General features: G+C 26.6%; 1 protein-coding gene across 2 annotated transcripts in view; it reads right to left on the minus strand.

The window, feature by feature from the left end:
- LOC111637433 (protein turtle-like) overlaps positions 1-18,810 on the minus strand; it is an 80,025-nt gene that overhangs the window by 24,385 nt on the left and 36,830 nt on the right. Inside the window, exons 3-12 of one of the 2 annotated variants that reach the window (XM_023382921.1) lie at positions 14,327-14,650; positions 14,133-14,248; positions 12,406-12,559; positions 7,123-7,410; positions 6,749-7,033; positions 6,499-6,614; positions 6,239-6,392; positions 6,046-6,157; positions 5,744-5,922; positions 4,266-4,343 (exon numbers count right to left, since the gene is read on the minus strand). In XM_023382921.1, coding sequence (XP_023238689.1) covers positions 4,266-4,343; positions 5,744-5,922; positions 6,046-6,157; positions 6,239-6,392; positions 6,499-6,614; positions 6,749-7,033; positions 7,123-7,410; positions 12,406-12,559; positions 14,133-14,248; positions 14,327-14,650 — 1,806 coding nt within the window. Of the gene's footprint in view, positions 1-4,265; positions 4,344-5,743; positions 5,923-6,045; positions 6,158-6,238; positions 6,393-6,498; positions 6,615-6,748; positions 7,034-7,122; positions 7,411-12,405; positions 12,560-14,132; positions 14,249-14,326; positions 14,663-18,810 lie in introns of both variants that reach the window. The other variant, XM_023382920.1, reaches the window with a different exon arrangement.

Here is an 18,810-nt window from a genome sequence, read left to right on the forward strand (position 1 = left end):
ATTTAAAATAACACTTTATTGAGGGTTGTTCGGCCCTCACATGTGCATTGATAAAATTCTTATTTTTGGAAGGTGTAGCACCAAAACAAATTTGTGAACGATTGTTAAAAGTGTATAAGGACTCTTCACCTTCAATTAAAACAGCAGAAAGACGGGTTGCTGAATTTAAATGAGGTCGTACAAGTCCTGCAGACGATCCACGTGAAGGATTTCTAAAAAGTGCATCAACACCAGAAATCGTAGCAAAAATACAGCATATGGTTTTGGTAGATTGTCGATTAACCGAGAGAGATTTAGTAGAAGCTCTACAGATCTCATTAGGCAGTGTTAGCAATATTTTGGCTGAAGTTTTAGGTTACAGAAAGCTATGTGCACAATGGGTGTCGCAATCGCTAACAATGGAACAAAAACACATGTGAATGCGACTTTCTCAGCAACATTTGGAGCATTTTAGAAAGGATAAAAAGGATTTTGTGCATTGTTTCATCACTATGGATGAGACTTGGGTCTACTACCATGATCCTGAATCAAAACAAGAGACTAAGGAGTGGTGTGAACCCGGTACTTCGGCTCCGAAGCGAGTTAGGGTGCAGAAATCAGCCAAGAAGGTGCTAGTATCAGTTTTTTGGGATGCAAAAGGAATTTTGTTCGTGGATTACCTCCGAACTGGTAAAACAATAAATTCAGATTATTATTGTAACCTTTTGGACCAGCTGCATGTAAAAATTCATGAGAAAAGATCTAATTTACAAAATAAAAAATAATTTTTTATCAAGACAATGCACCCTCTCACACAGCTCAAAAAACCATTGCAAAAATCAGTGAATTAAAGTACAGGTTGTTGCAACATCCACCCTGTTTGCCAGATTTAGCTCCTTCAAACTTCTGGTTGTTCTCATATCTCAAAAAATTCATGTGTGGGAAAAGATTTTCATCAAACAAAGAAATAATAGCAGCCAAGGAAGCATATTTTGACAGTCTTCCAGATTCTCACTTCGGGTATGGAATCCATAAATTAGAAGATCACTGGAACAAGTTTATTGAAGTTCAGGAAGATTATATTGAATAATAAAATTGTGTTTTTCTTATCGAACGACAAAATTTATTGAACAACCTAGTATTTGTAGACAAAAACTCTCTAAGATATCATGGAAAAATTCTAAAGTTAATTTGATAATTTAAAAATTCAAAATATAATATTAGATTTTTCAGTTAACTGTTTTACTTAACATTCCTTTTCATNAAATTTATTGAACAACCTAGTATTTGTAGACAAAAACTCTCTAAGATATCATGGAAAAATTCTAAAGTTAATTTGATAATTTAAAAATTCAAAATATAATATTAGATTTTTCAGTTAACTGTTTTACTTAACATTCCTTTTCATGAAATTATCCTATTCAACTCTCATAATCTGCAAATTTATTTCAAACATAAAGATACTAATATTAATTTAACTGACTTAAAAATTTACCATTAGCAATGAAAAATTGCTTAAAACTTTTAGATACATTACATTTCTTACAATTTGATTAATATATTCAGTGCCAGTCAGAGCTATATAAATTTATCTTATCGCCCAACTATTTTTATATGCTTAAATGGCTCATGTAAACAGGACATTTTTGTAGATTTAATGTTTTTTAACCCTTTGGACCTCATCCCACTTATTAAATTGAATAATATTATCATCTTCATGACTTTAATTAGAATATTTGAAGTTTCTGTAAGAATTATCAGATTCACTTGATCTGATCCAGATAAGCACAGTTAGCTTTATTGTACAGTACAAACCAATCTCACAGTCATGATTGGTGTATTAAATACATAAAGAACATTGAAGTTCATCATCTGAAAGTACTTTTTTTTAATTAGTGATAAATGAAATACAAATATCCCCCATATAACATGATAGTTAGGTTCAAAAAAAGTGCAATGTTATGTGAATCCATACTCTTGTCCTACTCAGTTTCCAGAATGTGTTTTTGAATTCTGCCACATGAGGGTGCATGTGCATGTCTAGGCACCCAGTAAGATACTGCTAGTTGTTAGTATAGGTCTGCAATTTTTAGTTTTTAATTGGCAACATCCCTCAAAACTAATTCAGGTAGATATTGTGCAGGGGTTGGCTGTCATAATAGCCAGAGAATAAATTAGAAAATACAAAGTTTATAGAAGAAACTACACAAAAATCTGAAAATTTTGCATAAGACTTAATTCTATGATATTCTGTGAATATTTTGGACTACTTTATGAATTAAACAACAATATAAATATTTCCCATAGACAATAATAGTGGATTATTAGTTAAATTTTAGAAGATAATTTTGCCAATTATCTCCTAGGAGAAAAATAGGATTTAAGATTTTTATTTAAATTAATTTAAGTTAATTTTTACTTTAAATTTTTATCAGTTTTAAAAGATATTTCCCCATGATGAATGTAGTATGTTATGTTAGAAAAAATTTATGTTGCTTCCTTTATGTTAGAAAAAATTTAAACTTGTATAAAAACAATTGAAAATACTTTCTTTATAATTTAAAATATAAAAAGCCTTGCAATTATAGGCCTTACAAAGCCTAACAAAATGGACATTATGAACAAATTTCTATTAGTAATTTCAAAATCAATTATATCCTCAATTCTATAGTTCTGCAGTTCCATAGTTCTTTCAGTGTCTTAATGGTGGCATGACAGTGACATTACAGTACAGGAAAATACACAAATCATCTCTGGAAACTTGTGGATCTGAAACAAAGGACTAGTACAAAACATAGGGTTAGGTTCCAAAAGTTAGCAAAAGTATACTGTTCTTTTTCAGAATTAATTAATTAAGAGAAATATGTTTATTAAAGCTATCAATGATTAATTAACAATCACAATCAGAAATATTGCACATTAATATTAATTTTTTCTGTACTAAACTCTTTTAAACAAGGATGTTTTCTTTTTGGCAAAATATCATCATCTTCTGAGCTTTCCTGTTGATCTTAATCTGAAATATATGTAACGTCTTGATTCTTCTCTACTTTTTTTCATAAAATCTAATACTTTCATTTGCTTGCATTTGCCTAAGAGATCTTTAGAGATTTAATCTTTTTATTAGTAATGTTTAATTTATTCTATAAAAACAAAACACAGTGAGAGTCTATCAGGTTCATTTAGAGCACTATTGCAAACAACAGCAACACCTAATTTATAGGAAAGTTAGAATGGAAAGCTAGGACAAGGAATAAAAAAACTGTACAATCAGTTCTCATTAAAGAAAGTAAAAGACATGAAACAACATTGAAATTTTCAATATTTTAAAATCTATGGGCAAATATAAGACAGCATGCATGCTTGCTTAATAATAAAAAATATTGAATTATGATGTTTACAGTTAAAAATTGTGACATTTTTTCCAATTCTCAAACCATATTACAGTGAACCATGGGATAACTGTAATTTAAATATGCAAGACAATAAATTTTTGTTATTATTCATCACAAAAACAAGCATGCGATATTAAAAAAAAATGCAAAACTTTCCTGCAAACAAATCACCTAACATGCTGAATAAGAATATTGTAGAAAACTTAATGCTTAATTAAAATATTGCAGGTATGTGCATAGTAATCTTTATAAGGTCTAATTTACAGTAACAAATAAGAATTTATTTTTCATTCATTTATAGTTTTTAAATGTTTTTTTGTCTACAAGACAATTTAATTCATAATCAATCAGTCCAAGATAAATAACAATTGTTCAAATATGAAAATAATTAATAAATTCAAAAAAATATCTTTGGCATAAATCTATGAAATACTTCATATTATTTAAATAGTTACAATCTATCAATAATGTTCTGAATAAACTGAATTATTTTTTTTGTTTTGTAATTTATATTTGTGCTTATATTGATTAACTGAAATTAACAAGTACTAATTATAAAATTTTTACAATGTTGTTTTAGATTTCATTATTTTATATCAAACAACAAAATTATGATTTTTATATAAAAAAAATGATTAATTTTGTTTTTAGAAATTTAAATTTAATTTATATAACAAACTTTAGTCTTTTAATCTTTAAATAAGGCTAAGTTTTAAACTATTAAAATATAAATAAGAGCCTTTTAAAATGAAATTTAGCATATAATGATAACATATTTTCTTAAAAATAGAAAAAATAATAATAATAAAGTTGTACATACTTTAATATTTATTCACAAAAATGTCTATTAATAACTGTCTGAAAATTTTTGATACATTTATATTTACTAACCTGCAGGTTTTTGTACAGTTGGAATATATGTTGCTCCATAAGCATCTGTTGGGTAAACACCACCTAAATAATCCCATTCTATTGAAATAGAAAGAAAAAAAATGCAAGTAAATTAAAAGCTGCAAATAAAGTTATTAATAATAAATATCATGAATTTAAAATTCATTTCATTAAATTATTTTTATTTTATCTTTTTATCTCATAATGTGTATAAACTATGAAAATTTTAATCAAATTTACTCAGAATAACAAAACTTATGTCAAATATAAAAATTGATTGTCTATAATTTTTATTTCATAATGGAATATGTGATAGTTTTAAGTTATAAATTATTATATTAAATACAGTAAGACCCTGCTTAATGATGATTCGATATAATGCCATCTGCTTGAAGCCTTAAAAAAAAGCTCAAAATTTACGCTGATTTAAATTATTACGGCATTTTATTGATTGTATATAATACGATTATTTAAAGGTGGCAAAAAGGTACTTTCTTTAAATCTATGTTTGTTTGGTGCAATTTTGGAAAAAATGTAACATCATGGATGCCATGGGCAATATTGACTTTGCTTGGCAAGAATTAACTGATAAATGCACGAATGAAGTGTGGAAGAAGTTACGGCTGAAGGTATCCAAGAATTCTCAATGAGAAGATTATTGTATCTTTATCATTGTATCTTTAGGTTGATCAAACTCAACCCAATTGATACAGCAGGACTAGGAGATGTAGACAAACAGGATATTGAGGTTTCTGATAAGTCTTATCAATGACGATCTTCAAGAACTGGCAAAACAAGGAATCCATGTAGAACTGGAAAACAGTAATTCTGAAAACAAAGAACCCGAAGAACTTGTTACAGATTTCCTTAGAAAAAGTTTGGTAACAATAATCAAAATTGTTGATCAAATTGTAGCAAATGATCCAGATTTTGAAAGGAATGCAAAAGCAAAACGAGGTGTTTTGGATGTGATTTCCTGCTACTGACATTTGCTTAAGGAAAGAAAAATGCGACAAATGAAACTTCAGGACTTTATTGCAAAAAACAAGAATTTCAGAAAAGTCAGGACCTTCATCACAAAAAATGAACTATTAATATAGAAAAAATGAACTAATTAATATACACACAGAAATGTATAATAATATATGTTTATGTGTTATTTAACATATATTATTATACAAATTAATATGAAAATAACTTAAAATTAAGTAAAATTTTTTAATTTTCGGTCACGTGTTCCCCTATCCCTATTTACTCTATGTTAAAACAACCTCGTTTAGCACTTTATTGTCTAGGAACGCATCCCCACGTTAAGCGGGGTCTTACTGTATTTATAAAATCTATATCAATATTTATATGAAATTTATGAAACAAATAAATTATTTTACTTAATGAATTTTTTATTTATGAAATCAATTTTAATTTATAATTAATATTTATCTTTCCAAAATGTTCCTCTATAGTTTATTTGAATTTACCTTTAGTTTTTGCCTTTACAATTGGACTGAACTGTCCATCTCCAAGAATATTCCGAGAAAGAATTTGAAAATCATATTCTGCATTGGATTGAAGATTATAAATTGTAAATGTAGTTACACCTTTTGGCTGAACATGAATTGTTCGCCAATCATTTTCATCCCTTTCTTTTAACCGATACCTTAAACAATTATTAAAATCCAAATAAAAATTAAATATTTAAAAAAGATATTTTTGTTCAAAATGATTTAAACTTATTTGAAGATGAAAATATTAAAATTGATATCAATTTTAACTTCATTACCAAATAACATAATTTTGTTCATAGCCACCATCATATGCTGGAAGCCAACTCAATGTTGCTGCAAAAGCACTAGTATTAACTGATAAATTAGTAGGTGCATGAGGAGTTGTGCCTAAAAATGAATAAATGAAAAATAATAATGCTTAAAAGTAAATACAGTATACAATAAATAGTTTATGCAAAAATTTATTACTTTCAATAAGAAGTAGACTACTTGTAACCAATGTTGCTATTTCATTTTCAAGAACACATTCATATGTTCCATGATCTTCTTTTCGCAAACCTCGAATTGTTAAATTGCCACCAATCACTTCTGTTCGATCACGAGGCAACTTTTTTGCATCTGCCTTCATTTTAAAACAAGTAATCATTGTTAATGATTAATAAATTAGTAACTAATAATTACTAAAATTTAAAAAAATATAACTTTATATTAAAAGAAAATTAGCATACTCTTCTCCAGCTGATAAGAGGTTTTGGTTGTCCAGTACCACTGCAGGGCATTGTTACTTCCATATTTACAGTTTTTTGATAAATAGGTTTTGGTTTTATTGTAAATACTGATGGTTCTATATAAATATTTAAATGATTAATATAATTTGCTTTATTTTTGTATGATTAAATTATGAAATGTAATTTTTAATTCATAGGCTTAAATTTAGCCTCAAATATCAGTAATTAGAAAAATAAATATTTTATTTACCTCGAACTAATATTTCCATTTCATTTGATGTACCAGCAGTTCCATGAATATTATAAGGTGTACATTGGTATCGTCCTTGGTATTCAATATTTACATGCTGAAAAAAGAGAGATCCATTGTTTAATGTTGATACTCCAGGTGTGGCATGTGGATCAAATGGCCTTTGATCTTTAGTCCATGTAATATGTTGAAATGGTGGACTAGCTTGAATATAGCATTTTACTATACCAGATAATCCCAATGGTAAATATTGAATAGTTGGTGAATATGTTACTCTTGCAGGATCTAACGTAAAATTTCATTAAATAAACTTATTGCAATGTTAAAATATTTTTGCTATATTTTTATCAATAAAAAAATTATTTTGAACTTACATTCTACATTAAGATATGCTGATGCACTGTTTGGATTACCAATACCATTTGAAACTTCACAAGTATATAATCCAGTATCTTCTGCTGAAGTTGGATTAATAAATAATGTGCCATCTCGTCGAATATTTGTGCGTGACTCTAGCCACGATAATTCAGATATGTCTATTCCATTATAATACCAATGGTGAGTAATGTTTGAAGGAAAAGCTTTAGCTTCACAGATTAATTCAACTCCATCTCCTTCTAATTTGGTAGCATTTCGAGGAGGTAACGTAATCACTGCAGAACCTAAATAAAAATTATGTTAAATACTATTTTATTGAATATTTTTCATTTATTTTTCACAATAATAAATAAATTTGCATAAATAAATATCAATAATGAATGCAAGTGGAAAATGAATGAAACATCTTCATATCTATTTAAATGTCTAATAATTAACTAAATCATTTAACAATTTATGTATTACAGGTACTTGTAAGTTACTTTTAATTAAAAATTATTAATTATTATAACTAACCAGGATTTAAAAAGACATAATATACAGCAGAACTGATTTTAGTGTAGTGTGTTTTTCTTTCAGACTTACTAAAATATTTAGATAGCATAACATAATATTGTTACTAAAAGACATTAGCATAGCAATTTTATGAAATATTTTATTATAATTTTATTGTACAAAATTGTAATAAAATATTTCAGATAAAATAAAACAATTTGTGCCTTTCAATTAGTTCAATAACTAAAATATTGAAATTACTGATAAGTTTTGTTATAATTTTTATGCTAATAACACCAAGAATTGCTCAATGTTGACATAATCTATTAGTTCATAACTATTAAGACAGTTATGTCAAGTTCAAGAAATTAAATGTTTTAATACAAGGGTTATTTTTTTTCAAATTCCACTGACTCAGAATAAAAAAACAAGAATGAAGAACAAACCATTTTATTTGTAGAAGGTAGTTACAGTCTTCATCTATTTTTCCACATAATTGCCTTGTCGATTCAGGCAGACATCATACCATGACACTAGCTTTTCTATACCCATGTTGAAGAATGTTGCTGCCAGGCCATTCAGCCAACCTTTAACATTGTCAGTCAGCAATATACAGTGTGAACCTTGAAATTTGAGTTAACTCCTCACTGAGCTCAGAAATCGTAAACCGACGCCTTTCTTGCACCAACTGATCCATTTTGTCCACCAAATCGTCAATCATCACACACTTCCTCCCTTGACTGCCCTCATCATGAACATTGTCATGTCCTTGTTTGAATTTCCTGCACCATTCACATACATATCCATAACTCATGAGGTTCTCACCATACACATTACACATCCTTTAATGAATTTCACCTCCATTCAGCCCCTTCAGCCTATAGACACTGAATTACTGCTCGTACTTCACAGTTGACAGGAGAATAGATTGGCAGTATCATGTTTACGTGTTTACTGAGAGTAGCAAATGTCTAAAATAGCTTGGCACAACACTAAGTTTAGGCAAGAGAACATACTACTCAGTAGATGTGTACCCTGTCCCTGTCTCACATGCTTCCAATTTTTTTTCATACATTAGTGGAGGTTAAAAAAAATAACCCTAGTATAATTTACATAATTTTTATACATAGGTCCCATGTAAAAAGTGTTACAAGCTAAAAATGTGAGAACAACTTGGCCAATACAAACTGTCTTTTTCATTTTTTGTAATTTTAAAGGAACTTTAATAATGATAAAATTATGTCACTGTATGCCTTCTTTCTTAGGTGAATAAGGAGAAATTTTGAAATGTAATCCTACAAAAAAAAAATGTATATACTTTGTTTTTGTATATGTTACCGCTAAAGTTCGGAAACTCGTTAATCTGCAGATTACCTAGCTAATCTGCAGATTAACTAGCGTGATCCGTTAAAGTTGCTAAAATTGTTCTATTTCTCAAATTACCTAGGTAATGTGCAGATTATCTAGGTAATCTGCAAATTACCTACTAGTCACTTGGTAAAGTGAAAATAAAATCTTTGCTGAAACAACAGCAACGTTTCTGTACGCTTAAATTAACATAATGTTCTTTATTTTATTTTCGATATCTAAAGAATCAAGTTAATACAATCAAACAATCGACAAATTAGTTGATAGAATCAATCATCAACCAATTAAAAAACATACAAAAAATCAAACGATTTAAAATATTAATACAATTAGGGAAATTATTATATAGATAACCACCTATGGAATTTCGGGACTTTGAGTATCTATCTGAACTGAGGGGACCGAGACGACTTCAACCATACCCTACTTTTCGACCGGAGACGAAAAATAATAAAGTTATCATACTTTTTCTGGTGATCGCATGATGTAATTGTGCAGTTAATGTTACCTTTGGTGAGTAAAATGGCGGCTCGTCTCTGATTCCAGCAAACAGAAGAGAGGAAACAGTGGGGACGCATGTTCTGTCCTAACCTAACCTATTTTAATAAATTACCATAATTATTACCAACCGAATTATTAGAATAGGTTAGGTTAGGTTTGAACGTGCGTCCCCACTGTTTCCTTTCTTTGCTGGAATCAGAGACAAGCCGCCATTTTACCCACCATAAGTAACATTATCCAATTGTGCAGTATAAAGATTGGTGAGACTTTGATTTTCATAGCAATTGGTTTCTGCAACAAGCACACCTATTTGTGGTACATTTATTTGTGGCAAAGATCTTATTTTCACTTTACCGAGTGCCTAGTAGGTAATGTGCAGATTACCAAGATACTCTGCACATTATCTAGGTAATTTGAGAAATGGAACAATTTTCACAACTTTAACGGATCACACTAGTTAATCTGCAGATTAGCTAGGTAATCTGCAGATTAACGAGTTTCGAGCTTTAGCGGTAACATATATATATGTCATATTGTTTTGCAGTCATAGTCATAGGGATCGAGTGTAGGGATGCGCGAAACAAAGATGGAGAAAAGAACACAACACATCTGTACACCTCAAAGTCCGCACTCTAACTTTATTTTTTCTAATTATTTTTCTCATTCCAAAAGGAACAATATTACAAAATTAACTTATATATACAGTATAGACAGAACAAAAATCAAAATATGTTATATATATATTTATTTATTTGGATTCTATGGAAAAAGACAAGAAAGTTTCATCCAATGCATTTTTCCATAACGTGTCTATTAAAACTTATGGACAATTAAAGCTTTATATTGATTCAAATTATTCAGTTCCCTCTGATTGTACAACTAAGTATAAAAGATGTACCATTAAATCTAAACAGAAAAGTAGTTTCAGCAAGATGGTGCTCCATGACATTTTTCAGTGTATATGTAAGCTATTAAACCAGGAATTTGATGACAGATGGATAGGTCATGAAGGAATTGTTGAATGGCCACCTCATTCATCTGATCTCAGATCTCTATGAGAAAAAGCAATATTTCTAAATCTACTATGAGAGAAGACATAAAACAGAACACAAAGCCCGTGCTAAAGTGACCACAAAAATGTTATACAGGATTAGATAGAACTTTATAAAAAAAAAATAAATATTTAAAATGTTCATTTTTAAATGAACAATCATCAATTTGAATGTTTAATAAAAACAAACAGACAAAACATTCATAACTGACAAATTGCATTCCTCTCAGTTATACTTGGTCAACAGTTTGAATAAACACAAAGCTTCAATTGACTGTAACTTAGTAGACACATGTCATAATCAATTTTTTTAGTAAATTTATAATGATTGATTGAGATTGCATAATGATATTGTTTGAAGATATAAATTGATTTAAAGAGCTTTGCATATAAAAATATCAGAATATTGAATCTGTAATTTTTACAAAGATTTAACAATCTAGTTTTATAAATATTAGTAGTTAAACATTTTCTTTGAAATTCACTAGGATATTTGCTATCATTATTAATTATACATGTTATAAAAAATGCTTTAGATCAAAGTTTCTTGGCTTTTCTTGTAGAATCTGAAAATGCATACTTTTCTGTAGAGTTTCACTTGAAATTTCAGCTTCCCCATCCCCTAAGAAAGAAGACAAGGAGTGCTTAATTTAATCATTGTGTATGAAGTTCCTTTGAAACCATAAAAAAGTTCACATTAAATTAATCAAGTTGTTATCAAGATATTAGCTTATAACACTTTATGTGGAACACCTGACACTATGGAACATTTTTAAAATTTTGTATAATAGAACATAAACGCTTCAGTTATTTGGTTTAAGTAAGTCTATATTATATTCAACCCAGTGTATGGGGAAATTAAGTAAAAATTTTGTTTGTTTAAATATTCTAATTTTAAAAATATTTATATGCTATTTAAAAAAATGAATAAATAATTTGGAAAGCAGTAAGTTAGAATAAAACTGACACACATTTTTAATTAAAATTTTGAATTATAATATCTGAAAGATAATTAGATGGCTGAGACTATAAAGTTGTCAGTGTGACACTGGGGTCTAGGCTTTAGTCTAGGTCAGAAACCTGAAGAATTTTTCATGGGAGAGTGTCCTAGATGTCAAAATCTCATCACTTAACAATACAATCACATCCATTGTTGACCTAGACAAACACATAACCAATGTGTTTTTAATTATATTCATCATAATCCTCTTAATGCCCTTAAAACACTAAAAAAATCTAAAAATTGAATTGTTCCAACAATTAAACCTGAATGACAATGTGCATATATTGTGTTTTCAGCATAAATAATTATTTTGCATGTTCAAGAAACAAAAATTAGTGATTCTATGTATTAATATGAAAAAAATATGTTTGGATGTTATATCTATCAGATTCAGAAAAATTTATAAACATATACACTAAATAAAACATAAATTTTTCCGTAAAATAAACTTTATTTCTGCAACAAGCACACCTATTTGTGGTACATTTATTTGTGGCAAAGATCTTATTTTCACTTTACCGAGTGCCTAGTAGGTAATGTGCGGATTACCTAGATACTCTGCACATTATCTAGGTAATTTGAGAAATGGAACAATTTTCACAACTTTAANATTTTCCAGTTTTTTTTTTATTGTGTAATGTCAATAAATATTTTACTTGATTATCATTGAGCTAATTAGTCTAATGGTAACTAAGTATAATTTCAGGCAGTTTTGACAATTAATTGAGTAATTAGGCTGATAGGTTCTTATATTTAAATAACTGCTGTATTTTATGTATAACATCCAGAATATATTTTATTTTTGAATAAACAAATATATATATATATATATATATATAATAAAATAAGTTTTAATTTTACCTGCAACAATAATTTTTGTATGAGCAGAAGCACTTCCCTCTATGTTATGTGCGGTACATAAATAATCTCCAATATCTGTTTGCTTTAGATTTGTAATACGAACTGTTGTATTTGTGACTTTAATATTGGCACTCTCATCTAATGGTAAATTATCCTTTAAAAAGAGAATATTGAAATATGTTACAATTATATATTGATAAATTATAAATTTAACTTTTTATAGTACTAAATAAAATAGAAAAATATTTATTTACAAAAATTTTTCTTGAATATTTCTTTGTATTATAACTAACATATTATACTAACATATAACTCAAGATATTTATCATTTTTTGCTTGCTGGACTTTCATTGTACTTGGTTGCCCTGTGTATGCTTGGTAAGAACTGTACAATAAATGCCAGTCATTTTATCATGAAACACTGACATAAAATATTTTTCCATTTCTGTCAAATTTGTTATATACAGGCTCATCTGCAAGATAATTTTTACAGAACTTGAATTTTAACCCTTCTTTATTATTTTTAGTACTTCAAGCTCCATTATCACATGTATTTAATTAGAATTGTTTCATACTAAACACAACTCTAACCTAAAATACATTTTGACAATGAAATTTCCTCACAATTTAAAAGAAATAAACAAAGAAATCTATACATGTACTTAGTTACAAACTATTTTCAGTTTAATTAAGTAACAATCTGCTTAACTAGAAAAAAAAATTACACAAAAATATAGTTCAAATATATATTTGAACTATAAGCTCGTATATTTGAACATAAGACTAGACAAGAAGCGTATCACATAAAAAAAATATAGTTATTTAACATTTTTCATATAAATTTCCATCTTCAAAATAAAATGTGTATTCTCAGGTTTTTCTTCAATGAACATTATAAAAGCTAATAGAAGTATTAGATAAAGTAATGTTTGTATGTTTGAAATTAACTATTGTTTCTTTATTAAAATTCTATCAATGATGATGTTCAGTTGTAATATATGTTATGACTTCCTATACAGTTTTATTTATTTTTTATCAGACTTTTCTATCAATTAAATTTATCATATTTAATTTTAGTTGTTATATTTCTATGTATGACTAATTTTTTTCATTTTATGTATCATTAGATACTTTTTAATTATTATTCTAGAATTTTTTTGCTTATTATTATTCTGATGTTTTTGTTTATAAACTTGTAGCAATAGATATAAAAGAATCTTAAAAGAACAAAATATATCAGTAATTAATTTTTATAGGAAACTAAAGCACTTTGATGCCTTTTTTATTTATTTTTACATTCTTATTTTTTCTGATAAATTTAAAAGAAAAAAAATAAATCAAGTCATAAAAACTATATAAATTTCTATAACTTTTCTCAGTATTTTGTAATTTAAATTTGAATAATGATTAAAACGAATGAATAACTCTTTAATCATGATAACTAGAATTATTACAAAAGCACATTAAAATATTTCTATTACAAATATAATCTGATGAATTCCAAATTAATTTCTTTTATTAGTAATTCTTTATAAGAATTTTACTTATAGACTATTTCATTCATTCTGTGAATTACTGTGGGTATTTCAAGACCATTCACATAGTATCTACAGTTAAATGTTTTTCAGTTAATGAAGCAAAATACAGAACTACTAACATACTTTTCTATGATGATCTATACACAATGTTTTGAGCAATATTAGTTACACAAAAAATTTCCAACTTACTTTGTACCAAAAAATTTTTGGTTGAGGAGTTCCTTCAGCTTCACACTGAAGTATAACTGACTGGCCTGTTTTTACATACAATACATCTGGTGGTTTTACAGTAAACCGAGGTGGTGCTAATAATAAAAATCTCTATCAATCAGTTCCACTAATTTAATACAAAAATGTGTAAAATATTAAATATTTTTACTTACCTTGTACTTTAAGATTAACCCAAGTACCATTTTTTGGAGAATCAGGAGGTCTGTTTAAAAAATATACTTTGCATTCATACCATCCTTGATCTGATTGTTGAACATTGCTGAGATTCAGAGAGGCTTGTCCTGAAAGTGAAACACGTCCGTCGTATCCTTTACCAGCATGAGGAGGATATCCATCATACCAAATGTAAATAGGAATTTTTATTCCCTGTTTTTGCCACTGAATAACATATGGTACAGGTATATCTTCAGGAAACTTAAAGGCACAGTGTAAAATAACATCTTCACCTAGTATTGCTGTAACATGTTCTGCATCTTCTAAAAAATAAGCTAAAAGATAATTAATCAAACAAAATATTTCAAACCAAATATATAAAATTAATCATTCAAAATTTTAATTATAAAATTCAGCAAATTAAGAATCTAAGTATCTAGAATTCATAAATTAATTCTGGATGTTTAAACTGATTTTTTCATATTAAAGTATTTATCAAATAAATTTTATTTTTGTATAAATCAAAACAAACATATTACTTTTCTTATAATAACATCTGTTTAATTAAGATTAATATCAAACTAATTGAGAAATTAATTCTGCCTCATAGCAAATTTAGATTATTTTTAAAAATTTGTAAACAAAAATAACAAAATTCTGTTTTTTTTTTTTTATTCTATTAAACTGTGTTGAAAAATATTTTGAAGTTTATCTACATAATTTATAATTAATAGCTATCTTCTCATCATCATAATTATAAATTCTCAGCATAAGTAAAGTTATCTTTACAGATTTTCATTATAAAATGTAATCGAATTATTTGAATTTTATATAAATCTTAAGGCATTAATTTAATTTAAGGAATTTTATATAAATCTTAATGTCTATATGATCAAATTTCTTGAATGCAAATCTCAAATTCTAAAAACTAATTGTGTGGACTAAATTTTTTTTCAAATAGCTTCAATTTAAGATTGGAAAAAGTTGGACTCTGCTCTACTAAATTCAAGATCTTGAAAACAAATTTTCTGTTTCATCCAATGATGATAAAGTTCTCAAGTTACAACCAATCAACTGTAGTCTAAAAATATGTGATTGGGTAATGGTAACCTGTTTGGAAATGGTAATGATTTCCACTTTTACCTTTTTTTGAGGACCAAGCGACACCAAGGAAAAGTCAAAGTAATCTTGAAGTAATTTTGATAATTTTATATAAAGTACTGTACAATGTAGATTTTTGAAGTTAAATTTCATTGATATACGGATACAGAAATATAATTTTTTAATTGCAACAATTCTAATAACTGTTGAGCATCAACAATTATTTTTTATGTGGAAGTATATTAAATTGGAAATAATGATGGATTGTTTCCAATTTGTATCATCTACAATATTTATTGAATGTAATATTCTACTATGTAGAAAAATCACTTGAATTCAAGAATTCATATGAAATCTTTAATATAATATTGAATCATTTGGACCAAATATTAATTCTAAGTTTCATTGAAATTAAGATTTGTATTCAAAAAATCTGATCATGTAAACATGTCTTTAGCTGATTTTCATCACTTTCTGCTATAAAAATGAGACTAAAAATTGTGTTATTTTTATCAACGTAAAGAATTATTTATAAATGACAATTCATTTATATCAATTATTATATTTAAGTGAATTGTAATAAGTTATGTTTTAACTATATTTAGTTATTATTTCTTAAAAAATAAAAAAAGTTTTAAAAACTTCTTATTTATGCAATCACGCTTAAAAGTAAATATAACGAGTAAGACAATCAAAATAGTCATTTTAAACCATGTACAGTACAGTACATACTTTACAGTACAGTACTGTAAAGTATGTACTGTACATGTACTTTATAATAAATATTCACATTTATAGAATTGTATTAAATTTCTTGACCATATTTTCAAAAAAAATCATTAATAATAAAGATTTTATATTTTAAATGATAGTGAAATTTAATTTTTAATCATGTTTTCTAGATCAAACTTATGCTATTTCATCAAAATAAAAATATACAGTAATGCAAACTTTTATATTAATCCATCTTTTATATGCAAAATAAATTATTATTTAAAACACACTAATAAGCTTGCTTCTTTATAGAATAATAAAATAGTGATAAATTACCAAAATATAAATCTATAAGAACATTTTTCTAAAGATGTAAATAAGAGAATGAAGATTGAATAATTGAATTGAAGATTGAAAATGAAGAAAATGAAGTAATGAATCATAAACTATTTGTTTATTTTGTCATTTTTTAATGACTTTCATTACTATATATAAATATATATTTTTGTGTACTTATGTGCAAATGCATCACATATCTATGTGATTTATGTTATTTGATTGTAACAAAAATTTAATTTTTAATACATTATACAAATTTTATAAATTTTGTAAATTTTACATCCTATTTTTTTAGTTTTTAATAATTTATATATGTATTTTATTGTATTTTTCCAAGTTTCTATTTTTATGGGCATATTAATTGCTTTGTAGAGGGTAGTAATCTTGTGCCATATAATATTACTTAGTGAGTGTAAATAAATTAGATAATAAACAAAACAGCATCATTATTGATTTAATTAAATTAATGTAATCTCTGGAGTACATTAATTTATTTATAATAAAACATCTTTCAGGGTTTGTGATTGATTTTTCTTTTTTTTATATAGATGAAGATCCTGAAGATGTATTATACACTGTATAATACATCTTCAGGAGCCAACCTAGCAATTATGCTACCCCAGGGCAAACTAGTTACTTGCCACCCCTTTTAAATACAGACATAGTGTAAAACATAAAACACCTGGTTCAACTTACACCTTTTGGGGAGGTCAAATAGTTTAGATTTTCTTCTCCCATTTTTGGCTTACAAACATGTTCATTATTTGTTTTTGCACCCTTTTTCAAACAAAGAAAGATAGACTATTTATATTATTTTATAAAATAATAAGTGAGGAGTCAAACCTCTCACATTTAATTACTTAATTATTTTCTAAAAGTAAAATAATTGATTATTTGAAATTAAGAATGTTTTGTTATTTTTATTTTCTTCTGCCAATTTTGCCACCTCTAGCAAACTGTCTTCCTGGGTGGCCACCCACCTTGCCCATCCTTGTATCAGCCTCTGTACATCTCTTATATTACTAAATATGGATCTATCAAGATTAAAAATGTTTGGATTATTTTGCATTTAGTTTCTTATAATTAACATTATTTTATTTCAGTCTTAGCTTTGTGAGAATTTTTGCAGAGTTATTAGGTATAAAGTTTAAAAAGAAAACAGAATAATATTATTTGTAAGTTTCATTTTAAAAAACTTTAGGTAATATTAATCTAAAATTCACATATATATATTTTTTTTAATTTTTAATTCTTTCCACCCTGTAAGTATAAGAGAACTTTTTCTATACAAATTGTGGGCTCAACAAGGCCTATAATGGGTGAGGGAAAACAGATCCTAGAACTATCCTAGAAAATGAAATTCTGGAGATTTTGGCACCTGATTTGATCCAGGGTCTGCCAGAGAGATAGACTGAAGCTTTAACTTCCTCAGTCATCCAGCTATATAATCAAATACTGTATTAATATTTCATAATAATGAAAATTACTTAACTATTATTTATTCAAATTATAATTAAGTATTGAAATAATTTCCTTTTTATCAATTTAATTTAAAATTAAAAGAATTGCTATCTAAAGAGTATTTTATTCTGAACACTTTAAAATGAAGATTTTCAAATGATTTTTTTTAATTTTTGCCAAATCAAGTGTATCAACTATACCAGTTTAAACGCTGTTTATCTAAATGAAAGAAATTGGAATACTACTTTACAATTATGTTATTGAAATGTATCGTACTTTTGTTTCAAGATATCAGAATCATTATATCAAAATTCCTCTATTCTGGCATAAAATAAATTAAAAACTTTAGGCTTGCTTATTAATGAATCCAAGAATTAATTAAATTTTAATAGTAATAACAAAAAGTTGAAATAATTTCCTAAAATATGTAGAAATTTACATTTATTTTTAATAAAAGTCATTTTCAAAGAACTGTACTATAATATCTTTAAAAAGCACTTGACATATAAAAGCAAAGCATATATTTTAAATCACATAAACTTGAAATATTACCATTAATCAAACTGTCACAATAATAAAATTTCATTAACTATTTAGCTTGTATAATTCAAAAATATTAAGAATACACTTGGAAATTAATATAATCTGTTATCAAACAAGCTCATTCAATGTTAAAAATTAAATGAATTAATAAATTTTGTTCTGGTATAATAATTTCATAAATATTTAAGTTAAATCTATATTAATAATTACTGTACGTAAAATATTTTTAAATTGAATTTCAAATGGCTTTGAAGGATAAAAGCAAAATAAGTAACTGAAGAAAAATTTCACAATGAAATATTTTATATAACAATATACATTTATT

This window comes from Centruroides sculpturatus, unplaced genomic scaffold (assembly GCF_000671375.1).
Source record: "Centruroides sculpturatus isolate CEXI.00-Female unplaced genomic scaffold, Cexi_2.0 scaffold1168, whole genome shotgun sequence".
NCBI classification, from domain to species: Eukaryota; Metazoa; Arthropoda; class Arachnida; order Scorpiones; family Buthidae; genus Centruroides; species Centruroides sculpturatus.